Below are 27,961 nucleotides of genomic sequence, written 5' to 3' on the forward strand. Positions count from 1 at the left end.
TAACAGAAGAGGAATAGTAGATCACAGAAAATAACAGTACACAACCAAAAAGTCATAGGGAAGTAAAACGCCTGGGCTCTAGCTCCAACCCTACCGTTGATTGCAGAGCACAGTGCATGCTTAACAGCAGTTTCTGGAGACAAACTACTGGAATTAACACCTGTGGGGCCTCAGGCCCATTCCTCAACTACTTTGAGCCTCAGTTTCCTCATCCATAAAATGAAGATAATTACAATGCCCACCTTACAGTTATTTTAGGATTAAATGACAAAAGGAGATAATCCATTTAAAGTACTTAGCTTAAAGCCTGGCAGATAATGAGGATTCAATGGTAACAGTATGTAGTTATTATTGCTTTGGGCTATTTGGCCTTGGAAAAAGTCAATCTCTCTAGCACTTAATATACATACATATATATATATATTGAGCAGACTGGATAATGACCTTGAGTCCCTTTTACTTCTAACGTTCCCTGACTAAATCCAAAGAAGGCATAAGAATACAACAGTATTAAAAGAATATCTTTGGGTATCTCCAAAGGCTTGGCTATTAATCAATACTATACATATGCTCTGAATGTTGACATAGGGTATCTGCTTACTAAATTTTCTGCTATTATATAATTATAGCAAATATCTTCATCTATATAGACTTATAAACACACATTACACACCTTTATCCAATACCATGTATTCTTGAATAGTTGTACATAATTCAAAAATTTTGAAGTAATTGTATTTTAGTTTACTAAAGGAACCCACTATCTAAGATATGCTTTACAAAAGAATTCATAGTCAAATTCTTTTGCTACCAACAGAATAATTCAGTAGTGAGATGAAACATGTTTGAAGACTGCTTTTAGAGAAAACAGGACATGTCACAATGGATGCCTGGACATCATTACCAGGTGACTTGGGTATAAATGGTGGGTCCCATGGAATTTGGATGACTGGACCAATCTCACCCAAAGTGCACATCCTCTGACATGAAGTGTTACAAAGAGAATTTGACAGCATTTATTGACTCAGTAGTTCCCAAGGTCATTGCATTTTAGAATCACTTGAGGAGCTTTTAAAAATCCTGATACCCAGGCCACACCCCATACCAATTAAAACATAAAGCCTGGGAGGGGAAGCCAGGCAACAGTATTTTTTTTTCTTAAGACCCAAGTTTCCAATGTGTACCAAAGTTTGGGAACCACCAAGCCAACTTGACTACTTTTGGACTCTTGAAATTGGCTCTAAATTCCCACAGATCTTGTTGATCATTGAATCCTGCAAGAACTCTCTGGCCGATGCTATGAACTTGGCCCTTGGCCACTCCCTTTGGTTTGAGGATGATACACCACATATTAACATCACATTTTGTGGCAGAATAATTACCGAGAATAGTGCTACTCCCGCCCATGTGTGGTCGAATGACCAGTAGTGTCACATTACCTGAGAGCCTGTTAGAAATGCAAATTCTCAGGACTCGCTCCAGACCAACTAAATCAAGATCTCTGGGAGTAAAGCCCAGGAATCTGCTTTAACAAACCCCCCAGCTGATTCTCAAGCCAACTCAAGTTTGAGAAACACTCTGTCCTCTCATTTCTATATTTCTGTATTTACATACATTTAGGACTTCTGCGTTCTTAAGATCTCTTGACTCTTTTATTTTCTATATTCTACCCAACTTTATTATTCTTCTTGACTTCTGAGCTCTGAGACACCATCAAATTGTTTCCTCTTTTTCTTTCCTTCTTAAATTTCCTTTTGAAATATTTCAACATACTAAAAAGTATAGCGAATAATATAATAAACACCCAGGTACCGCCACATAACTTAAGAAAAATATTAAAATAGATTTTTATTTATGTTATTTCCTTAAGTAATTTGTGGAAAAACATTATGAATACAACGTATGAATTGTTTACAAGGTCTATTACGCATATTATTTTTCAAAATGATTGTGATATTGGAAGAGTAGTGCAAGCTTGACACTGCAATCTATTATATTTTGTGTATTACAATTAAGAAGAGAGAATTTATACATATGACATTAAATGGCACAAGTTTGTTTGGGTTTGCATGTCGCCATCTGGTAGGTATGAACATTATGCCATTGGTTTTCACTACTTGGACTTCTCATGAAGATTATTTGTTAATATTCTTGGCACGTATTTGTAGATTCTTGTTTTTCTTATCACATATTAATGTTAATGTTTCTCATATTTGATTCATTTATTTTCCTTATTTTTATTATCCTCTTTTGTTATTTTGTATTACAAAAGTTTTAAATGTTTTTACATATTTTATCCTATTACTCTATCTTTGCTACTGTGTCTATTGCCTCAAAATTTATTATGCTACAAATCTAAAATATTCAATTTCATTAAAAAAAACTCCTTAATCAACCTAGATTTTATTGTGATGCAGGGGTTGGGTAAACAACTTTTCCAAAGTATTATCTGGCTAGTATAAGACTATTATAAGAGTATTTGTCATTCTGCTGTTTTGAAACAATTTATTAAGTTTTTATTCATAGCCTAACTCTGAAGTCTGTATTCTAATGAATGAAAAAAAATTCTATATTTATGACTCAATGCTATCTGAATTGTTGCTTTCCAATATAGTCTGTGTTAGGGCTGGACTACTATTACTTTTCTAGAACAGTAAAAAAAAATCTTCAGTCATTTCAGTTTTCCAAATAAATTTTAGAATTGTTGTGTCAAATCTCAAAACTGTTCAGTTGCCATTTTGATTAGAATTAATTTACATTAGCAAAGTAATTTGGGAGAACACAAATGATTATATCTGATGTTTCTAGTCAAGGAACAGGACATGTCAGAAAAGGAGAGTGGCTATTTACCAAGGAAAATCCGTTATCAGACCTCTAGCACAGCACAAAAATTAATCTTTAAGCATATGAAAGGATATTGTATAGTTAAATAATAAACAGATAAACGCCTGTTCTCTATTTCTCCTAAAGATATGGCAAGACAGAATTTAGTTTCATAGTCAAGGTTATCTTCCTGATTCTGAGTTTCGAAACCCTACAATGCGTTCTCTGTCCCTGAACGACTTGATGATGATGAGAATGGATACCGCTAACCAAGCCCTGAACTAATGCTTAACATGCACTAGCGTGTTTAATCCTTCAGCAACACTGAGAGTGGGCATCAATTCCCAGAAATGAGATAAGAGGTCAGGCGAGAGGCCCTCCTGAAACTTCTTTCCAGCAAATTTCTTACCCGTTTGGCCACAGACATCTCTTGTTCTTCTTCCCACTTCTTCTGTTCTGCTCTTACACGTGCTTTATATTCTGCCAGCTCAGGCAGTTCTTCCAGCCATCGATGACGAGCATTTTGCACAGCTGTTTCTACCTGTAGGATGTTGCAAGAGAAAGAGATAAAGAGAGGTATAAAATGTCAAAAGGATCTCACTTGCAAGTAGCAACTATGATTTCATGTGTATTTTACATTGCATTGCACTACATTACCGTTATAACTGACTTCAAGTATCCCACCTTATTCCAAACAATAGATTCTAATCCTTCTGTTCTAAACTTCCCATACTGTCCCATGCAAATGCCACAGCAGGAAGTGGGAATGTGTAAATGTTTGATGGCTGGTACTATTTTAGAAAGCTTTATACAAAGCACCAATAGCCATTTCTCCATTACCTTGGGAAAACGACAAGGAATACAGGAGGGCTGCTGTCCAATCAGTACACCTACCACCTACCTCCTCAGTCCTCACACCCTACATACAGACACACAGACACACACACAGTCACACACACACACACTCTCACTCACACACTTACACACACCCTCACACATATGCATGCATGCAAGCAAGCACCAATATAGAGCTTTACACTTGGCAAATCTTCCTGCTGTCCAGAATGAGTTTGTGACTAAAGAATGGGGGTGATACATCAGTTCAGGCAAAACTTTAAGGCTTATGAAGGTAAAATTTTAAATTATGAGGGTAATCTATAATCTTTGCTTATTTTCATTTTGAAATATACATATACCAAAACATACACACAAAAGCAGAGTTGATATAAGAGGCTGTACTTCTCACTAAAATGCTAAGTACATGTACAGGTAAATTCCAGGTAGTTAAAAATATGAGGAAAAGATAAAGCTCCTATAGAAATGTATATTTCTTAAAAGGTTATTATAAATATTTCCTTCCTACTATACCATGTTATTTTTCTTTGCAAGATCTATAATTTTATAAACACCAAAGCAGAACCCTTAAACATGTCTCCTTGTTTATAGGACATTTTCTTAAATCTGTTCAAATCTTAACAGTGAACATTTCAGAAAATTATTTTTTAACTGATTAAAGATGTTCTTGATACCATTACAAATATTTGCCTATGTTTCCAGATTTTAAAGATGCCCTATAAAATCATGTAGAACAACTTTACAAACAAGCAGAATTTCAAGTATTTATCAAAAGCTGAGTATAGTTTATAAAACATTACTCCAGGTTATTATCTTAAGATGTTTAATAATAGTTCTAAATAATAAATACACAACAAATAATATTATATTGAGGTTCCAGGAACTTCTGAGGACTAGAAACCCTATCAGATGGTCTGTGAGGTCAAAACTATTTTCAAAATAATATTCAGACATAACCCGTCTTTTTTTCTCCCATTCTCTCATGAGTAAACAGTAGTTCTCCAGAGAAGACGTGGTACGTGATGGTGTGTCATTGCTCTGACAGCCAATGGAATGTGTGCTAGAGTACTCTTGTTTTCTAAAAATTTCTTAGATTTATTCTCCAATACAGTAACTACACATAATCCACACAAACAAGAGCTCTTCAGAGTCTTCCATTTTTAAAAGTGTACAGATAACCTGAGACCAAAAAATTCAATAGTCACGGTAATTGACAATACAGGTAAAACAAATAATAGCTCATCTTTATTCTGCTAATACAGAGCTATATTTGTCTCAGTACGATATTTCTTGGAAACCAAGTAACAAGCCCAGTTAAAAGTGAGCTAGCTTTTTGAGAGCTTCCAAGAGGAGGCAATGTCACTGATTTTTGGCAGAAAATGGGATTTACAAAGTCCCACTTAAGGGGCAGGCCTGCAGATTCAACTCTGCAAATCTCAATGCAAATATTGTCAAGCACCTTATTTGCTTTAAGTTTACTTATCTATAACTACTTCAGTGGAGTATTTTCTATAAAGTTAGATATGAAAAATTCATAATTAAATTGTGCTTCATTCAGCTGTAAAACCATCCTTAATGTTAGGCATCTGAAGGCTTAGACTGACCTCCAAGGAACAAACATTTTGTAAACTGAAAGAATATATAGAAAAACCGAGGGACAACAGCTTTGTAACAGAAATATAATGAAAGAAAATTTATGGACTACATAAGAAGTTCTCTATCCTAGAAAGCACAAAAATTTTAAAGTATAACGTTATGAACAAGTTCACTGGTAGCATTTTACAGGCTTTCATTAATCGACAAACAACTCCAATAATATTACTAAAATAAACCTGCCCATTACCTGTTTGGCAATGTTTTCACAATATTTGAGTTCCAATTCAACCTCGAGTTTCTTCAAGCTCTCCTTGATAGCTATTTCCTTCTCTTGCTCTAAATCTTGCTGGATCTTGCGCTTCTGATCTTCTATCAGAATTGCCATCTCTTTCTTGGAAATAACATCAATATTGGTTACTTGGTCAGTTTGGCTGTAACAATCTAAGGTCTTCTTTTTCATTGCCATTAGAGTTTGATCCAGTTTAGACTGCCACTCCTTTTCAAGCTGTTGAACAAGTTCTTGTTTCATCTGTTTTTGGAGGAAAAATCATATGAGAGGAAAATATTTAAAATTATTAGCAAGAACTACAATATCTAGGCAAAAAAACAACAACAACCACAGCTGTGTTTGAAAACCATTGAGACATTGTTGTAGTAATTACATGAGATTTAGCAATTTAGTTAATGAAAATATATTCTCAAGTCAATCGTGAAAATTACTCCTTGACCTTATCTATGTGACATAAATCAAACAGAAGATTTAAATATGTTGTGTAAGGTCAGGCTATCTTGCTCTCAAGATGCAACCTTTTGGAAGTTTTGACATTGCCACTACAAAGATGGCATGACTTCAAAGAGAGGAGACAGGGGTGGGGGGAGAGAAGCAGAGGGGATGGCAGGGGAGGGCAGGGGAGGACAGGGGAGGATAGGGGAGAGGAGGGAATGGGAAGGGAGGCGAGGAACAAAGAAAACTTTTGTAATTAATATGTGTTTTTCCATCAACACAAGGCTTTCCACAAATCAGACAATCAGTAAGGCTAATTAATGAACCTAATTTTACTCAGTTGAACACATTAGAATCTTGTGTGTTATGATATTAAATTCTACTGAATAGACTGTGCATTCAAGAAGGGGGCATTCTTCCATCTTAGGATTCTTTTCAGTTTCAACAGAGTAGTGGGATGGATACAAACACAATCAGTCTTAGGCAAAACTATGAAATAGCAAACTCTGCTTTTCCCTTTTCTCTTTCTCACCTCCTAGGATGCAGTGGTCTCACACTGCTTCCCTGGCTACCAGAGCCCTGGCTGTATTGCTTCACTTGAAGCGGCCATCTTGTATAGCAGTTCATGCTTTCCTGACGTACTCAAAAAAACATTAGCTGTCTATCTCATCCCCCTGGTAAATAACTGGTTAGTAAATCCAACTAAAGACAATTTGCAACGCAAAAATAGAGGATTTATTTTGTGCCATCGAGATTTTAAATATGTTGTGGAAGGTCAGGAGATATATTCCAGAACATATATTTTTATATTTAAAAAAATGACTAGTAGAGAGAATTTCAGGTGCCAGAACTAGATTAACGAAATGCTATTTGGGGGAAGGGATGGCAATGAGGAATAGGGAGACAAAAAGATAGGACAGTGGTTTATTCTTCCATCGTGAGGTATCCCCAACACCAATTCATAGCAATCTTGTGGATTGGAGAAACTACTTTAAATAAGCTTGAGAATGTATTTCGTGTCCAACTCACTTTTTAAGATCAAAGTTTGGTTCTTAATGATCTAGGAAACTATTAACATTTCCTAATCTCTTTTGCTACTTAGGTAATAGAAGTAATGTTTTATACTTCTGAGCCTACCTAATCATTACTTCTTTTTTCTAATCCATAATACAGGTTATTTATTTCTTAGTTATAGATTTGTCTAGAATTATCAGAATCGTTTCACAATATGAAATTAGGTCATGGTTTTATTTTAAAGAATCAAAAATGTGCCCTAAAAACCCATTACATCCTGAATTGGGTTGAAAGAGGGCAGACATTTTTAAAAATAATATTAGTGTAAGCTGCTAAAGAGCCCAATTCTGAGACGTATAATGAGTGAGTATGTACTTGGCAATCAAACATTATATGTCTACTTAGGAAGAACTGTCTCTTAACAGTTAATACTACATCTTTTAAACATGGCGACTAGAAAGAAATATTAACCCACACCTCTTTCTTCTCCTTATCCCGGTGTGCTTTGGCTAACATCACTTCACTTTCACCCTGCTGTTTAATATCAGTTTCTTGTTCTTTCAGCCCCTTGTTATCCATCATAAGGGCTTCTTGGTCCTTTTCTTCAAGCCCCACCTGAAGTTTGCTTACATATTCTTCTCTTTCGTTCAATAGCTGTCTCTTTAAATAAAATCCAAGTGAGTATCTCAACATTAATATTCTCCAAGTCCAATTTATAAAATAATGGTTATATGCATGTAATAGAGAGCAGCAACAGAGACAAATGATCTTCCTAAAAGCTAACCCAATCCATTGAATAAGTTTCTTGTAAAGACCTGCTTACATCTCAAATATGTGGATAAACAATTTATAGATGGCTATATTAAAAGTCATCTAATGCAATAAACACATTCCCATAAGACCAAATACTCTTTTTAAAAAGTGAAACTGACATTTATGTTTACACCCCACCCATCAGGGGACACATTAGGTATCACAGCCCAGAAAGAGCACATGTGAAACCAGAAAAGGAAACCTTCGACTCCTGCTACTGCCTGTCTTATAAATTCTGTATCCAGACTACGTTCCTGACCGGAAGGTCTGCATAAGGAAAATGGCTTATGTCCTGCAGAGAAGGGCTACCCCCAAAATTCCCTAGTTTGCTCCAGAGTTTAATAAGATTTTTCCATTGTGTAGGTGTTAAATACGAGTATATTGTAGGAGAATAGATTGGTGTATTTTTTACCTACCTCTGGAGGATATGAAAAGATTAAAGTCTCTTAAATTTAAAGTTCTGTTCTGAATGGCTTATAAAGACAACTAAGCCTTACAAAGGGCATATATAAATCTAAATAAAAAAACTAAAGAATTCCCAGAGAAGGAAGGAAGTAAACTTCTCATGCTTTATTTTAAGTACTCTGGCCCTTTAAGTCAGGGGGGCTGTAACTACCAAGGGATAGCACAAGGGAGTTTTTAAGGTGAAGAAACTGTTCTGTATTCTGATCAATCTATGCATGTGTTAAAAATGTATAGAATTGTACACCAAATGAAAAAAGAGTTAATTTTACTGTATGACAATTTTTTTAATTTGAAAGAAAAAAATTTAACCTGTAAGTGTTTTTGGAAGCCAAATAGCAGTTTCAACTTTCCTTCTTGCCCCAGTGCACAAGCACTTATGAACCAAAATATCAGTCAGTAGCAGCTATTAATGACAACTGACTCATTAAATGAGATCCAATTTTACAGCCACATTGATTCTTTTACAAGTACCAGAAAATACATTCCTGAAAAGAATGACCTCTTTGAGAGAACTGCTATTCTGTTCTTGCCAATTTATATAATTTTTTTAAAAAAAGAAAGACTCACACTAGAGATCTTCTCCCTATTTTAATTTTTCAAACATTACTGAAAGCTAAGTCCTTAATTTCTAGGTAATTTAAGATCCCTCCTAACTTTTATTAGTGCCAACACTAATTAAAACAGCTCCCTTTAGAAGTTCTTTTCTCACTGCATGATATGTATACATGGCATGTGTGTTTTTTTACAATATTTATCTATTCAGAAATAATCAATCAAAATATTAAATGAACCAATTCCTCACCTGCTCTTTACTATTCTTTTTATGTCTGTGGTAGTAGTAGCTTGCTTTAATGCAACTTATTCAGAAACCTCTGTATAGAACATTTACTCAAGCCTTTAAAAATATTTTCTAATCTTGACGCAGGTGGCTTTCCAATTGTGGTCTGCAGGCTGGTCCAAAGTAGACGGGGGAGAGTCAGATGTGTGTCTGGAGGAAGCTCCAGCCAGAACAGGGAAGAAAAGAGGAGGGGCGACTGTTTACATCTGATTGTACTCCTGGACACTCACCAATGGCAACTTGGAAGGTTCAGGCAGGAGGAGAGCGTGTACTGCAGCCCCTCCAGCTTCTCCGAAAGAGGTCACGCTACCACTGTGACCTTCCCTCTCCACAGCCTCCAAATCACCACCTTCCCTGTCATGAAACCCAAGTTCAAATGCCTGTCCCTCTCCCCAGAAGAATTCAATGATGCTTAGGTACTGTCAGAGGAAAACGTCTGTGAAGGAAGACTCTGTGCAGTGCTCACAGGACTATGGAGGGTCGCCCGAGCAGCCAACTAGCAAATGCAAAAGGAGGATCCCTGGGTTTCAGATTCAAAGTGACTCGGGTCCACTCTTTTTTGCCTCTTAAAATAAAGCTATGAGAAAGAATGATTTTCTCCTATATGTAGGCCACTTTCTACTTAGGTTTTAATAATCGTCTCAACACTTAACTGTATTTTGTGAGCTATATTAACGTGATACAGCCAAAAGGAGAGACTGCTACGTATGCCTTCCCCATTGCACAAGAGAACAAGAGTATTGGTTTCTATGACAATGGTGAGGTCAGAGAAATGAAGTAAACGCAACATGAACTTGAATTTGTACAGTACCTTCTCCTGAGCGTGTTGCTCCTTTTCAATGGTCTTCCTGAGAGTCGATTCTAGATTATCTTTCTCTCTGCACACTTCCAGGTAACATTCCTGCACAGTAGCCATCTCCTTATTCATCTTATCTAATTCAGACCTTGGATACACAAAACCAGCAACTAAATGAGAACAAAAAAATACAAAGGCTGCACCACAATTTTCCTCTAAACTATGGAATAGGGGAATATTGTCTCTACAGCTTCCAGGGCAGCTTAACTCTTTTACTCTCACCTAAGTTGCAAGCGAGTCCCCTCATAAATCTCAAAGAGCTGCTGCTTCTCCAAAGCGTGCTTTGCTAACAGGCTTTCACGTATTTGGGCTTTCATGGCTTCATGGTGCTGCTGGTAAGTCCTCTCACACCTAGAAACAGTGGACAGCGAAATCTGAGGCAGTGCCCAACGTGACTAGAAACGCCAAAATGAATTGGTTTCCCTTCCTTCCTTCCCCCCTCCCCTCTAATGCAAATTATAATTAAGGTCAGATTGGTTTTCCCTAACCAAAAACGGTAATAATTAATGTTCAATAGATGATCTTATTATGAGACTCTTCCCATTTTTCTTTCTTCAAACGTTTCTAGAAAAAAATGAGAAACTTGGATGTGAGGATGTGCCAGTCTTCCAGAGATAATAGTCTATGTTGAGGACTTGTTTATAAAACAATGAATTGAAATAATCGAGGGTGTGGGTCCAAAATTCCAAGTCATGTATATTAAACAGAAATACTAGCAATACCCAACTCACACGTAAGTTATGTTCCAAAAGTCTGTTTCCAAGTTTACAATTTGGTATTTGGAAGACATATTCCCTCCCACAGATTTCTTCCTTACAAAGAATAGTTTCCCAGACTATCCTTTAAAACACCATTAAGCTATATCATCATTTCAAAGAAGTCTCATTTTGATGGTGTTATAGAACCCAACCCCCTACATAACATCATTTCTATGGCAAATGGGTTCCAAATTCTAATTTGAGAAGCTGAAGGCTCATCTTCTCCAATCCAAGATCTCAATAGGGAGGGTTCACTCCATCATTTCTCTTGAATCTTTTCTTTTGGGGGGGAGGGGGAGAAGGAGGGAGGGAGCCCAAGGGGCAGGCATTAGGCCTCTATGTAGACCTTACCTAACCACAGCTTCTTGTTTATCACGGTCAAAATCTTGTACCATTTGTCTCATTTGATTACATAATTCCTGATTTGTATTTCTCAGTTTTTCTTCAGTTTCTTTAAGTTCCTAGATACAAAAGAATAAAGTACTTAGAGGAAATAACATCATTTTCATTGATTAGTCTAATCTTGTTTTTTTAACATCCTCTGTCCTTTATCTCTACCCTATAACATTATCTGACATAATATCATTTTCATAATTCTACCGCCTTGATAAGAAGACAGATCATTTACTTAATAAGTAGCTTTCTGTTAAGTGTAAAAATTAAATTTTTGTATTTCATTGGAAATATATGAAATGAAAACATTTAACCAGAGAAGTATTGGCTAACTGGTGCCTTAAAATAAATATTAGAATTCAATAATCTTCAGTAACCATCTAAATAAGCAAAGTTTTACTTTTGGTCAAGGGCTGGCTCAGGAGGAAAAAAATACCTGTTAGCCATGCTACTGTATAGACTGGCAACTGGATTTACACTAACTTACTTCTAATGAAACTACTACCCATGACCAATACTACAGGTAAATACCTGGAATTCTTAATCGCCTACTAACATAAGTCTGCTAAATCATACAGACTGTATTTTTTTTTAATTCTATTATAGCTTTTGAATTTAATGAGGCGATGAAAAGTTTCATAAAATACAGAAAAATTTTTAATTACCTGATTTTGTTGTTGTAAAACTTGAATTTCATTTTTAAGTTGCAGAATATCATCTTTGACAGTCACATCAGAAGTAGAAGAGTCAGGCCATAATTGATTTGTTGGTTTTTCTGTGGTATCTGTTCTAGTCTAAATGTTTTTAAAAAGTCAAAAGTTTTCAAGTTTTTAACAAAGTCTAAGTACTCACTTTGAAGTAATTTCATACTTATAAAGAAATTGCAAAAACAGTATAAAATAATTTCCATATATCCTTTGCCATCGTCCTCTATAGAAGCAAAGGGAAAAGTTTAAAAACAAACAACATACGGCACAGCCACCATTGTTGCCACACATGTGAAAGTGTATCGGTATGACAAATGCCATTAGTGATTTCAATATATAAAGGTCTGACAATTAAGTTCGCACTCATCCTAGAAAAAGTGCTACATACATCATTGCTGAATATCACTATGGTCACAAAGTATTCCCCTGGGGAAGCTACACATCAATGCTAGCGCCTAGTCCACCCCTTTCCAAAATTCCAAAGCAATTTTGGAACTCTTTTTCTGGAATGGCCATCAGAGCTGTCATCATATTACCCTTGATGTCCTGACTGTCATCAAAATGTCTTCCTTTCAATATTTCCTTTATCTTTGGGTAAAGAAAGAAGTCATTGGGAGACACATCAGGTGAGTAGGGAGGGTGTGCCAATAGTTATTTGTTTACTGGCTAAAAACTCCCTCACAGACAGTGCCGTGTGAGCTGGTTCGTTGTCATAATGCAAGAGCCATGAACTGTTGGCAAAAAGTTCAGGTAATTTTCATCTAACTTTTTCACGCAGCCTTTTCAGCATTTCCAAATAGTAAATTCAGTTAACTATTTGTCCAGTTGGTACAAGTTCATAATGAATAATCCTTCTGGTATCAAAAATGGTTAGCAACATCATTTGGACTCTTGGTTTGAACTTTTTCGGTTGTGGAGAATTGGCTGACTTCCATTGTGCACTTCGACTCTTTGTTTCAGGGTCATATTGGTACACCTATGTTTCATCCCCAGTGATAACGGCCCAAAACATCATCTTGCCTCTCCAAAAGGTCTTGGCAAACTTCGACTCTCCTTTGCTTTTGTTCATCGGTGAGCTTCTTTGGGACCATTTTTGCACACACCTTTCTCATGCCAAGATTTTAAGTTAAGATTTCCCTAACTGTTTCTCTAACAATGTTTGCTTGGTCTATTATGCTTCTCACAGTTAGCTGATGATTGTGATGCACAAATTGATGAATTTTTGCAATGTTTTTGTCAGTTCTGCTTGTTACTGGCTGCCCTGACCTCTCTTCATCAGTGACACATTCTCACCCCTCAGAAAAACATTTAATCCATTTGTACACTGTTGTTTTCTTCATGGCATTATCCCCATGAAGTTGTACTAACATGTCCTTGATTTCACTTCCACTCTTACCAAGTTTAGCAAGAAACTTAACGTTTGTTTGTTTGAGCTCTAATTCAAGCTCAGACATTCTTGCAATGGCACACAAAAAACATGCAACAATAATGAACGCCACTCAGCAAGACACCACCACACGTCGACATGAACACAGCTGTGAGACACTGATATGCCAAGGTTATGAAACCTTACTTAGCTGTTTGTATAGTACTGCCAATGTAAGCGCACGGTGGCAAGTTTGTGAACTTAATTGTCAGACCTTGTAAAACAAGTACCAATATACCGGAACTCAGGTTCAAACTCAAAATCAGGTTCCTACTCTCCTAAATCTTAGCCTACTCATCAAAATACATAAACAAATCAACTCTGCTCTAACACAAATTGAGACACAAGCTTTCATTCTCATCCTTTTCAAGAAACATATGGGAACAGTTAAAAGAGCTTGATTTAAAGACGTCAGATGTGCTTGGGGGGATGGGGGATGCTTCTCATTTGATTGTTAATATTGAAATCAATATTGAACTCATCAAATATAGTTACTCAGAAGTGGGAACCAGACTGGGCAGGCCTTTAACAGTAAAAACACACTATTATTTCTGGAAAATGAATTAGACACAATTAAAATTCTATAATAAGCATTATAGAACATCTTGCATCCTTTGCTTTAATAGGACTGTTTTAACGAACACAACTCATAGTTTAAAGGATCAGGAGAAAAGGATCAGTACTAAAACAGGAAGTAAAAAATTATTTCCATCCAGGAGGAAAAAGAATACAATATCTACATGAATTTCCCCCCTTCCTTCTCCTTTTAGTTATTAGGTCTTCTACGCATTTTTCATTGGCAATACAGATGGGTTGAAATTTGTGAAATATGGAAGGGTCAAAAAGACAACTGTTTAAAGGAGAGCAACCCTAAAGATCTCTGTGATAGTACAACCTTGATTTACTTATTAGTCAAGTGTTTTGGTTTCAATTTGCCGAAAAATTGACTCTGTAACCTCTGAAGGGTCACAAAGTCCTCCAGCATCATTTTCCTCAGCTATAAAGGAGACTGACTAAAGGATACAAAGGTGGATTTCAATGACTCTGACATAACCTGATTCTGTGCCTCTCCCACCTGTAACACCAACACTATACAATGAATTTCCTTACATAGAATGACTCTCATTATATGAATATGGACCAGAGAAACCTCATGGATAACATGCTAAAGGGTTTCATAGTGGAGAATTTAACTAGATGTTAGAGTACTGTTGGTAAAAGCCAATCTTGAGGAAATGCAGATACCTTATTATGTAGAATGATTCCTTGGATTTGTGGTAAAGGAATTTTATCTAATTGGTATCTCATTTACTAAGTGCCAAGAGCAACCAGAAAATATATTCCTCTAAATGGCATTTCCTTCTTTAAATTTTACTTCTAAAAAAGTCAAATGAACCCCTGAAAGATAAAGGTTTCATTTAAATGTAAAACTGTAAGCATTTCCTTTATTAAGCTTTTTAAAAATAGCATTTTAACTCTACGAACTCTACGAACCTCAACCTCATCCTTCCCCACTTGTTGGAGATTTTCAATTTTCCTATGACAGCCTTTGAGATCATTTTGTAACTGAGACACCAGACGACGCTTCACTGAGTTGCTACCCAGCAAACGCTGCACTTCTGCTTTCAAATTCAGAATGACCTCATCTTTGGAAAGTTCTTCATTTGGGTCTTCTTGCTGCACAATGCTAATGGAGAAATTATCATAATTAAAATTAAATCAAGTAACAAATCAAGCATGGTTACTCCTTAAAAGCTACTAACTACAATGGTGATCATGTTTTGTGACAACTCGATATTAGTATTTCAAAAACAATTTTAAGCTTCGTCATATACAAGGATATCACTTTGGCTATGTTCCCATATACAGAAATACATTTATTCATAGGAAGACCACTGTTAAGCTTAGTTCTGCTACCTCATTGCAAGTTTAGCCATGTGAACTTCAATATGGCATACACTTTTGCTTTTGGTAAACTACATGATGTAGATGCTTGTCCTTTATGACTCTAAGAGAAACAACACAAAAGGAAAGGAGGGAAAAAATAGTAACTACTAGCCATCCTAACCAACAATGTCTGTATCTCTTGTACTAAAATATAAGTTTGAGTGGATATCTGAGCAACGGGAAAAAAAGTTAAATAAAAGCAATTTAATCCCCACTTTAGTTTCAAATAAATTTAGTTTCAAGAAATTTCAAAATTGGATTGAGAATTTCTGCTCCTTCCCATAATGAATTAAAACACCCAGATTTATCTTCCTGCCTTAAACAATGAGAAAACCAAACAAAATATATGAAAGGATGATTTTCAATCATCAGATAACAGGCAGCAAAGCATAGTGATCCCTGAGAAAGGAAAAATAAACAAGGTGAGCCCTACGATGCTACAGCTTCCCACCTTCAGAGTTGCCATGCCGTGGCACAGGGAGAGGAAACCCAAACAGAGCCCAGCAATCTCACTGAATTGCAAAGAGTTCAGTTTAGGGAGGACAAAATGGCTAGAATTTGAGGAGGGAAATACTGTGGAAAAGGATGCTAAACAGGAAGAGAGCTCTAGAGATCAGTGTATGAACGAGAGGAAATTACCTCAAGGCCAAGGAAAGAACCACAGGAAAAGAATAGGGATGGGAATGTTTTGTGTTCCATGAGCCATAGTGGAAAGACAGCCTAATTCACAGAGCATCTAATACTGCCTTAGGAATGGGGCCAAATTAGCCCCACATTAAAGTTTGCTCTAAACCTAATCTAACAAAGCCTATAATAAAGGCTTCAAAGGATAAAATGGATTCTAGGTAACTAAAGTGTGTTACAGAAAAAGAATAACTGTTCTTTTTAAAATACAGTAAAATCCAACATCTAAAACATAAAACTTAAAATGTCCAGCATCCAATCAAAATTTACCAGGTACGCAAATAAACAGGAAAGAAAATATAAACTGTAATAAGGAGAAAAATCAATCAATAGCAAATGACCCAGCAATGACACAGACAACAGAATTAAATGTATTCCATATGTTCAAGAAGATATGGGGGGGAAAAGCATATACACAATGAGCAGAGAAATGGAAGACATAAACAAACACCCAAATTGGACTTGCAGAAACAAAAAAATTCCAAAATCAGAAATGAAAAATATACTGGATGAGATTAACAGCATATTTAACACTACATAAGATCAGTAGACACAAAGACATGGCAATAAAACTACGAAATTAAACAGACATAAAGAAGACTAAAACATAAATATACAAAGTATGTTAAGTTTTCTAACCTAACTATAACTGAAGTCCCAGAAGAGGAGAGGTGAGAGGAACAGAAAAAATATTTGAAAAATAATGACAAAAATTTTCCTATTTGATGAAAACTAAAACGCCATAAAACCTAAAAATTCAATGAATCTAAGCAGAAAAAAAAAATGAAGAAAACCAGCATAATCACAACAACATCAAATTGCTGAAAACCAGCAATAAAGAGAGTGTAGGAAGGCTCCTGGAGAGAAAAGAACCAGAGAAAGAAATCCTGAATTCTGTGTTTAAACTTGCACAAACTTCAGTCTAAATTCTGAACTACGTATGCACAGAAGAGAATACACCCAACAGAAATGTATGCATGTTGTACCAGGAAATAACTTTAAGAATCTATGGACAGTATAAAGGACAATAAATTGTAAAATATTCATATGAAGATCTTTCTCTCACACACACACACATAGGTACATGCTACAACATGAATTTCACAAACAAAATGTTGGGTGAAGACAATCTAAAGAACACCCATATCTATGAAAACTCCACCACTAACAGTCATACTTAATGGAGAATGACTGAATACTTCTTCCTAAGATCAGGAGCAAGACAAAGATATCTGCTCTTGCCACTTACATTCAACCACGTCCTAGAGATTCTAGCTGGAGCAATTAGTCAAGAAAAAGAAATAAAAGGCATCCAGATTGGAAAGAAAGAAACTATCTCTGTTTTCAGATGACATGATCTTGAATATGAAAAATCCTAAGGAGTCCACTAAAAACTTTTTGAGCCAATAAATAAGTTCAGCTCAGCAATGTGGCAGGATTCAAGATCAATATACAATATCAATTGTATTTTTTATGTATTAATAATGAACCACCTGAAAAGAAAATTAAGAAAACAACCCAGTAAAGATAATAAAATACGTAGGAATAAATTTAACAAAAGATTTATATGACTAAGATACTAAAAACCATAAAATTACAAAAGTAGATGACTGGTACAGAAATTGAAGAAGATCTAAATAAACAGAAAGACATCCCATATTCAGGGATCAAAAGACAATATTGTTACGATGGCAACATTCCCAAATTTTGATGTACAGCTTCAATGCAACCCACATCAAAATCCAGCCCGTTTCTTTGTAGAAATTGACGAACTGGTCCTAAAATTCATAAGAAATACATGAGACTCAGAATAGCCACAATAATCTTGAAAAAGAACAAAGTTGGAGAACTCAGATTCCCCAATTTCAAAGCTTACTACAATGCTACAGCAATCAAGGCAGCAGTATTGGTGTAAGGACAGACATATAGATCAATTGGAATATTGATCTCAGTGAGAGCCCAGAAATAAACAAGAGTGCCAAGACAATTTAGTGGGAGTAGTCTTTTCCACAAATGGTACTGGGACAATTGGATATCCACCTGCCAAAGAATGACATTAGACTTCCTACTGCACATCATATGCAAAAAATAACACAAAATGGATCCAAGACCTAATATATGAGATAAAACTCTTAGAAGAAACCATAGGTATAAATTTTCAGGACCATGAAGTACAGAATGGTTTCTTAGATACCCAAAGCATAAGCAACCAAAGAAAAAGATAAGTTGGACTTTCTAAAATTAAAGACCTTTGTGCTTCAAAGGATACTGTCAAGAAAGTAAAAAGGCAACCCACAGAATAAAACACAATATTTACAAATAATTTATTTGACAAGGGACTTGTATTCAGAATATGTAAAAAAACTCTTCAAACTAAACAATGAAAAGAAAATTCAATTTTAAAATGAGACAAAGATTTGAATAGACATTTCTCCAAAGAAGATATACAAATGGTCAATAAACACATGAAAAGATGTTCAACCATAAAATTAACCATGAAATCAAAACCATATCATTCAAATCAAAACCACAATGAGAAACCATTCCACATCCACTAGGAGGACTATAATAAACAAATTAGAAAATTACAAAAGTAGGGGAAATGGGAACCCTCATACATTGCTGGTGAGAATGTAAAATGGTTCAATCACTTTGGAAAAGAGTTGGACTGTTCCTCAAAATGCAATTCCATTCTTAGGTACATCTCTAAGAGAAATGAAAACATATGTCCACACAAAAATTTGTACACAAATGTTCATGGGAGCATTATTCATAACAGCCAAAAAGGGAAAAATAATCCAAATAAATGTCCATCAGCTGATGAATAGACAAAATGTGGTATATTTATACAGTGAAATGTTATTTGGCTATAAAATGAAATGTACTGATACTAAGTGCTGATATAAGACACTAAGGGAAGTAAGCCAATCACAAAAGACCACATATTGTATCATTCCATTTATGTGAAATGTACAGAATAGGCAAAGCGATAGAGACAGAAAGTAGATTAGTGGTTGCCTGGAGCTGTGAGGGCAGGAAGGGGTCATGGGAAATGACTGGTAATTGGTATGGGGTTTCTTTTGTGGGATACTGAAATGTTCTAAAATTTGGTTGTGGTGATGATTGCACAAATCTGAGACTATACTAAAAAACAATGACCTGTATACTTCAATGGGTGAATTTTATGGTTCATAAAATATATCTCAATCAAGTTGCAGAAGAAAATAAGAAAAATGTGCTCGCTTCGGCAGCACATATACTAAAAGAAAATAAGAAAAACAAGCACAAACACCTAATGTGTGAGTTCCCTTTATATGAATGTAAACCTAACCTATAGCATTTAGGTATGAATACTTGGGTCTTAGAAGGACAACAACAACAAAACCAAAATGGCTGCCATAACAGTTAATACAGCAGTTAACCTCAAGGTTATGACTGGAAAGAGGAATATAGGCAATTGCTGGAAATGTTTATTTCATGACCTGGGTGGTGGTTCCACGGCTACTCACTTTAAAATCATTCATTAAGCTTATGTTTCATGCACTTTATGTTTATATTTAACAATTTTAAAAGGTTTAAAAAAGTAAAATAAAACGATAAAAAGTACTAGAAAAATACCATCAAGAAATAAAGGGAAAGAATGATGGATCTAACTACATAAAACTTTTAAATAGAAAAAGTACTAACTCTCAGCACTGGCTAGGTACAGAGAAATAGATGCTGTCACGATGTGGGTAATAACATAAACTAAAGGCTGCTTGGCAACATGTATCAAAAGCCTCACATATGTGTGTAAGTTTTAGCAAGAATATTCATCCACATCTTAAGGAAATAATCAAAGACATGAATAACGACCTGGCTACATGTAATAACAATATTGCAATATTTATAATTTAAAGTATTTAAACAGTGTATTACTAACTAAAATATAATATATTCATCCACATACCCATGAGTAAATATATATTTACTTGACATCTAAAGTTTCCAGAATGTATTAAGTTAAAAGACACATTATAAAACAGCATATTCTATATTATTTTTTCATTTAGAAACATCGAAACGGATAATGTGGAAGTTATATACCAAAATGTTAATAGTGGTTTTCTTCATGGGAGGTGAAGTTAGATTTTGGGTGCTTTTGATTGTCTTCTGTTTTTCTTAATCTGCATTTTCTCTTTTCCATAATAAAGGAGAAAGTGACTTTTGAAAAGAATAAATATCGATGGTATTATATGTACCCTTAATATGATGTGATGAAAATGGAACCTCCTGTCTATGGTCTTCCTCCACAAAACCCATGAAAAAAACATAATCATGAGAAAAATGTAAACATGAGAAAACGTAATCATGAGAAAAACATCAAATTCCAATAGAGGGGCTTCCTACACAATAATTGACCACTACAGTATTTCTTAAAACTGCCCTGGTCATCAAAAACAAGGAAATTCAAGAGGAACTCTAAGGAAATATGACTCTCCTAAATGGAATGTGGTATCCTGGACGTGATCCTGGAACAGAAAAAGGACATCAAGAAAAAACTAAAGACATCTAAATAAACTACGGATATTAGTTAATGATAATGTATCAATATTAGTTCATTAACTGTAAGAAATGTACCATGCTGATGTGGGATGTCAATAGGGGAAAATGGGTACAGAATATATGGAAACTCTCTGTGCTATATTAATTTTTCTGTAAATCCAAAACTGTTCTAAAAAATGAACGTCTATTTCGCAAAAAAGGAAGTAAATAATAGTATCTGAGTTAAAATTTTTAATGTTTTTCAGTTTCAGATGATTCCAAATGAAATATTAGAATACATATATAGAATATGTGTATGTATGTATACACTCATGTACAGAGAGAATGAAGAAAATATTAGTTTTTTTAACATTCTAAAAAAACTTGTAATATGCTACATATTTATCAATATACACTTTTGTGTTCTATATATAGTATCAATATGTCTATATATATAAATCTCACCTATTTAAACCACTTCTATTTATGTAGAAATAGAAATTGAATACATACATATAAGAAATAGAGACATAATTATGTAAGAAATGTAAAATACATTACAATGCATCTTTCTGTGCTGTAAGACATGATGAACTAACTGTAAGCAGAATACTTATTTTGCTCAGTTAACAAATTATGCCTCCCTGATTTCTTTCTTTACTCAATGCTGACCACTGAAATAGCACATCATGTACTCCTAGAGAGAGCCAAGACAGAGAGCAAAGAAAGTGCTTAATAAAATAATTGTCTTCTTTCCCAAAAGGGAAAAAGTCAGCGGTGGCGATCAGTCCTCATAAGGCTCACTACTGAGCCCTGTGGAAGCTGCTTCCCCTGAATCCAAATAAACTGTACAATCTCATGAAGCCTGCTGAGAAGACCAAAGGGAAACGGCATTCCACTTGTTAAATGTTTATTATTTGAGCTTCGCAGCCAACTATAATAAGAGAGAGGGGAAACTGTCTGCAAGCTACATGCAGATTGAGCTACTCAAATTCCATGAATGTGAAATAGAACACTGAGGCTAAAAGCCTTCAAATTTACTAGGCGGTAGCTTGAGGGAGGTACTAGTTGGGAATCAAAGCTTGGAGCCACTAATTGCGTCAGTGATTTGAAAGCAGCTCAAGTGAAGAAAGAAATAAAATTTTTGACACTGGGAAAACTGCTGCTTCCTCTTGTTCTAAGAATCACAGTCCCGCAGAAGAAAGGTACAAATCTCTTCTCTCTTATATCTCCTCTCACTTTGATCTAAGAATAAATATTTTTACTTTTTCTTCAAGATGGAATTCTTCTCTATTACACTGCTGGTGGGTGGGATGGCTATAAGCTAAACCTTTCTTCCCGTATCTTGAGTTTTATGGGAATTGTTCTCACTGAGCCTCAATGACTACCCATTCTGTATTTCAGTTATTCTCCACTTTCCCAGTTGAATGTGGCAGGCATTCCTTTTATTAGAATAATGATGTGATGTCTCAGGTTTATTATGGGAATGTGCTTTAAATTACTGTAGGATTTTGGCTATGAGTACTAATTAAATAGGAAGGGCAAAAATAGAATACATTTTAGTAGACATCATGATGAAGTCAGTCGACTTAAAAAGTACATATATATGATTATTGAGCCAATTCCCAGGCTAATTATGGCACAAATTAAAGTCACAGCGTTATTGGAAAGAAATTTTTTTTGGCATAAACTAAATCTTCAGTCTTCTAAAATACAAAACATAAAGAAGAATGAAGTTTAAGGCCAAAAGCTTTGACTGTCATGTAGACATGAACCAACAGATTTGCATGACAGTAAAGTTTTGGGTTCAAGTACTGATTCTGCTGCCAATGGTCTGTCTTCTTGGGCAGAAGAGTGAAGCTCTTTGAGCTCCAGTTTTCCCAACTTTAAAATGATAAGAATGGATCCATTGTTTTTCCAAGGTTGAGATAAGGATCAAGAATTTTTATAAAGTATGTGTTGAAGTGAAAATGGATTAATGTAAAATCTGATCAATGGTATATTTTAAACAATCATCTATTAAATATTAATATTAGTACTAGCTATGATTGGTTAAGTGCCCAGTATGTGCCAGAACATATTACAGGAGGCCCCTTACATTATCTATTTTAGGGCTCACTTTAACTCCCAAGGGATATGCTCTAATCCACTTAATAGAAAAAGCCTGATAAGAAGACAGACTCAGAAAAGTCAAGAAACTTGCCCAACATCATAAAGCTGGTAGTAATAAATGGCAAAACTATGATTCAAAACAAAATCTGGATCTAAAGACCATGTTCTTTCCACTAGCCCCTTAGAATTAATTTGGCATTAACAGGAAATGAGGCATTCACAAGAGTAAATTTTCCCGGTGACTACATTTTAACTTTAAAAAATTTTATATAAATCTGTCTGGAAAAATATAATGCTTACATCCTCTTTCACTTTAATTAACTAACCAAGCTGAAGCCTTCTTTGGACAACTTGGGGTCAGGATTGGGGTTCTAATGTGGATCAGCAGCCCCAGTCCTCTGTGTTCCCGTAGTTCTCTCTGGGCTAAGGCTGAGCTCTCTGGCTTAAAGCCCAGCAATACCTCTCCCAACCCCCTGCCCCAGCTACTCTTCCATCAGTTAGGAAATCAGATAACTCGTGGGGTACAAATAAATCTAGGTCAACGTGACACTGGGATAAGAGCCTGATGGTGGCTCCTACTAAATACATCACGTAACCTGGATTCTGCTATTTGCTCCTTTGCTTCCTTCCGGATAGTAGCTGTGATCTTTGGAGATGACAGTCCCTAAAGACTGACCTCCACATCAATGGAGCCTTACTACTCTACAGTACCATCTTGTTTCATAATACCGCCCCGTCACTGGAGTTTTTAATTGACTGAATCTCATCTTACAGTTCTGAACATGGAATTACAATACGAAGACACCTAAATTCTAAAACCTATTGTAGAGCAAACCCTTCAGGAGATTTACTTACATACTTGGGTTTAGTTGCATGACACCTGAAACACAACAGGTAGTAAACACTCTCACTAAACAATAATGATGGTAAAGTGAGTCTTCAGCTATGCACAGGATGGTGGTAGCATGGGCCAACGCATTTGAGAAAGGTTTTCCTTAGCCTGAATGCAATCGCTTCCAAAAAGCCATCTCTCGCATCTCATCCCACACCAGTAGAGAAAAGGATCAATACCCCTTTGCACATCAAGCATAACATTTAGCACATAGCAATTAGTTGCTTACAAGTAGTATGTCTCCCTCTCCCGGAGCTTACAACAAAATGTAAGCTCCCTGAGGGAAGAGAGCGTTTTTATCTCATCTTTTGCACTCTACTCCCAGAGCCTTGCATCACACCTTCCAAACAGCATGTGCTTCAAAAACGTACATCCTCTCCTCCATTCATCTTTTAAGTGTTTAATGATATCTAACTGCTCCCTCCTCTACCACCACCACTTCCCTCCCCATCACTCCCTGGGAGGGACAATAAAGTAATCCCTTCCATGAGATTGCTAAAATATCTGTTAAGCAGTGATATAAAAGACAAAATCCCTGTTTTAAAAGTAAGGTCACAGTAAGGTTCCTAGGGAAAATTAATGCACATTTTCTCATACACCATTGATAAATGCCAGGCATTTGCTTTCAACACAGAGTGCTAGCATAATAAAAATATGCTTTGCCTTAATAGTAAAACAGATACATAATCTCAGTTGCAGAACTTTGTATATTTTAACTACATTAATCATTTTTTACCTTACTGAAACTGATGTGCCTATTGGAGCTGAAGACAGCACAGTACCAACTCCTGAGGTTTCTGTTCATTTTGATTTCAGACATTTACGCTTCATCAGGTATTACTAGAACACACTGTCCCACATTCGAGAACCCCTTGTCAGCTCATCATTTCATGCCTGGTGCTACTTGTTTACCATTCATCATCTGTAATATTAATGTCAGTTCTTCTACAGTAAACTAGTTCTTCAATACCTCTTAACTTTGGATTTTTTCCAGTTGACTTTTTTAATACCCAAATCCACATATGATTCAGTGAGCTCTGTATTTAATTCTCCTGCTGAGTCACTTGGAAGGATTCCGAGTTTTGCCGCAGATTCATAGAGAGAAATTTCATCTTTTAATTCTGCTAATTCTTCCTAAAACACAAAATTATTGAAAAGTCATTTTCATTATTTTTCCTATGAGAAGGAATCAGTCATTCTATCTATGGCTCAAAATTCATTTTAACCGACAGAAGGCAGAAACGCTTCTTCAAATACATTTTCGCACACATTTAAAATAACTTTATAAAGGTCAGCACATATCAGGTTTCCCAGAAAACTGAATGAAGAAATGAAGAAACGAATGAAAAGGCAACTGTAGGTAGTTTCTCTCACACCTCCCTCGCTTACATTTTATCCTTCATGAAAAGTGTCCTTGAGCTGAGAAGCCGGTGGCAGCACTTTTTGACCTACTAGAGTAGAGGACAGAGTAGTCTGCCTTGCCAAGAACGTGTTTTAGTCTGCCAGTGGTGAAAAGGCAAAATACCTCTTTCCAGTGGAGGTAGCACTGGACCTCTTCCTCTGGCATGTTCCTCTCCCTCCAGCGGAAAACGTGAGAGGCGCTGGAGAAGGATGCGAGAGAATTGCAGCTAAACTGTAGGTTTTGAAACTTGTAGATAACCTTATCTTTGGGACACACACATAGATGAAAGGACATGCCATGTGGAGGAGGTGGCAGGCAGACTGGCAGGAGGGGGCAGAGCCCTGGCTCTGCAGTTAGTCAGACCTGGGCTTGACTACCCAACTGTGAGGGTGAACTTGTGAGCCACTCTCATGTCTGGTGTGGAGATGGTCCAGCCACCTCTTACATAAAGAAATCCAAGGTTCAGAAAAGTAACATGATTCCGTTACCCAGAGTCTCCTCCAAGGGGCAACACTCACTTGCAAAGCCTTGTTCATGTTTTCACTCATAGCATGTGCCTTTTGTGCTTGCTGCAGCTGGAGCCGTAGCTGAGCCACCTCCTGTACTGAGCCTATGGGGGAAAGAATCACAGAACACACCAAACGTCAAGGGCCAAAGCACCTATGATGGATAGAAGAACGTGAATTCACTGAGGCTAGCGAAGGGGGAGTTCTGCTTTATTACCTTTTCATTATCTTTTCAGGAACCCAAAGGTATAGCCAGTGGAACCCAAAAGGCATAGGCTTGGTCCAGACTTTTCCAAGATTTAGTAATGGCTGTGACCTTGCTATTAATCAACTCAGCCACGTCTACAGACCTTAACACTCCAGAAGTCCTTTAGTAGGAGCACAATATTCTAACTCACGGAAATCCAAAGAATAAATTCTTTGGAACCCACTTCTGCCCTCTAATAATAAAGCTACATCTTGCTGCCTTTAGCTTTTTCCTAAATGTTTTTATTCCACCACCACGATGTGAAAGAAGCCTATTAGGATTCTGCTTCTGAAACTTTAGTATCTTAATATTTTAAATGCACTAGGAGAGGTTCCCATTTAAAAGGGACTTTATTGGGTTTTCTCAAAAGAAAATGAGCATCTGGGAAATGGTTAAGCAAAGTAACGATGGCATATTATGCAACTAAAGAAAATCATATTTTTAAAGCCTTTAATGGTGAGGAGAAAGGCTCACTAAGTAATGCCATGTGAAACAAAAGGACACAAAATTAAACAGGGAGGAGGGACCCAAACAGAGCATGATCAAAATTTTGCCCCCACCAAAACATATACACACATATAGTTAGACAGTCTTTGACTAGAACTTTCCACTTTTGAATAACCCACTCTTACACACATTGTATGTACCAACAGGCAGAATTGACTTTATATACCAAAATGTGATTTTCATATATCAGTTAATAAAAAAAACCATTCAGCTATTTTCACAGTGTGAGCTACTCACTCACAAACAAGGCAATTTTGTCTGTACGGTAGTGTTTGTATAAACATTTGATCATTTTATTGCCTTTTACTCTATTGCTATTTTATAAAAATTAATAGGAAATAAAAGTACTGCTGAAACTAATGATAGGAAGCATGTCCTCAACCTTAATACCATGGAGACCATACGAGAAATCTTAAGCATGACAAAAATGTCACTCACTGGCTTCAACTGACCAGGTAAAGGGCTATTCTTTGTGAAAGGAAAAAAAAAATTTAAATAAATTACACAAAATGTCAGAACTACATGATCAAAGATCAAGTCTAAAAAGCAAAATATAATAGGATTTCATAATCATTTTGAGTTTCAGGAGCTAGAACCTACCATATAACATGTATTTTATTGTTCAATTTTTAAACATTCAGCTTTGGTATAGTTTTTAAAATGTCCTATGTCCAGAAACAAGGGATTGTCTATGCATGTGTGTATTCACTTCACTTGAAGGAAACACATTCAAATGTTAACAAGGGTTATCCCTGTGTAGTAGCATTATTGGTTATTTTTATTTTCTACTCTGTAGTTGTCTGTGTTTTCCAAATTATCTAATGAAAATGCACTACACATTTATACATACTGGGGGTGCCAAAAAAATGTATACAAGTGGACACTTTGGTCATTACTCAAGCAGTTATTCACCATAATCAGAAGTGTCTGGACACTGATGGTAACCACTTTGAGCACCTCTTGTAATTGCAGAAGTCAAACGTGACTTGTATTCATCTTTTGTTATCGAACTATATTGAGTATTACAATTTTAATAGTCTTTTCCTTTCTTAAAATGTGTACTTTTTTTTGCACCTTCTGCATATAATAATGTTAAAAAAGTTGTCACCAATGATCTTTTCTATCTTTTCTGGATTTTTGTAATTCACGGATCCTACTATGTTCTCTCTGCATATTAGACTAGACTTCTGGGGGACACAATAGCCCAAACAGACACCCACCTGAGTGCAACAAGTTCGCGCACTGCTTTTGACTGTCCTCTAGACTTCTTGTCAATCTGTTAATGATCTCAGTTTTTTCTAATTTGCTTGCTTCTTGATTTCTTTCCAGTTGTTTCACCTGATCTTTCAAATGACAGCAAATGTCTTCCTAAACAGAAAAAAGTGTTCAAGTCATTTTTATGATCAGTTATTAAATATTAAATCAACAATTACAATACATAATTGGATTGTAAGTCAAATATAAAATCATCACATGGCACCATCACTTCTTTTACAAGGTTAAGCGCAATGGACTCAGAGTCAGGAGAACAAAGTCACATGATATTGGACGAGTCAACTTCTCAATCCATTTTTTTCTTTTGTAATTATGCTGATAAAGGTTGAATTTGATGATTTCTGAAGTCCCTTTCTGTTCTTTCTACATTCACAAGACACTTATTCTAAAATTAGATTTTATTCAAGCCAAAAGAGATGTGCTACATTCTTATTTGCATTTTACACTGTTAATGTAAGTGTACATATACATACTTAGGCAGACCACTCTGAACCACGGAGTTTGTATCCCAGGACAGTAAAGATACAGATAAATACATGGAAACTCACTCTAAACGGCCAAAAGCTGATGCTATTCTGAGCAGCCCAAAATAATCTC

At 35.9% G+C, this 27,961-nt stretch overlaps 1 protein-coding gene across 5 annotated transcripts in view; it reads right to left on the bottom strand.

The window, feature by feature from the left end:
• Positions 1–27,961, bottom strand: part of CEP152 (centrosomal protein 152) — an 81,563-nt gene that overhangs the window by 19,835 nt on the left and 33,767 nt on the right. For all 5 annotated transcript variants that reach the window (XM_088797195.1, XM_074327770.2, XM_088797196.1 and 2 more), the window contains 10 exons: positions 27,310–27,457; positions 25,348–25,439; positions 24,398–24,561; positions 14,763–14,955; positions 11,801–11,929; positions 11,094–11,203; positions 10,207–10,335; positions 9,940–10,072; positions 5,522–5,803; positions 3,233–3,364 (listed from right to left, as the gene is read on the bottom strand). In XM_088797195.1, coding sequence (XP_088653321.1) covers positions 3,233–3,364; positions 5,522–5,803; positions 9,940–10,072; positions 10,207–10,335; positions 11,094–11,203; positions 11,801–11,929; positions 14,763–14,955; positions 24,398–24,561; positions 25,348–25,439; positions 27,310–27,457 — 1,512 coding nt within the window. The remainder of the gene's footprint in view (positions 1–3,232; positions 3,365–5,521; positions 5,804–9,939; positions 10,073–10,206; positions 10,336–11,093; positions 11,204–11,800; positions 11,930–14,762; positions 14,956–24,397; positions 24,562–25,347; positions 25,440–27,309; positions 27,458–27,961) is intronic.

The sequence above is a fragment of the Rhinolophus sinicus genome, chromosome 3 (genome assembly GCF_057876585.1).
Source record: "Rhinolophus sinicus isolate RSI-liver-muscle chromosome 3, RSI-T2T, whole genome shotgun sequence".
Taxonomy (NCBI): Eukaryota; Metazoa; Chordata; class Mammalia; order Chiroptera; family Rhinolophidae; genus Rhinolophus; species Rhinolophus sinicus.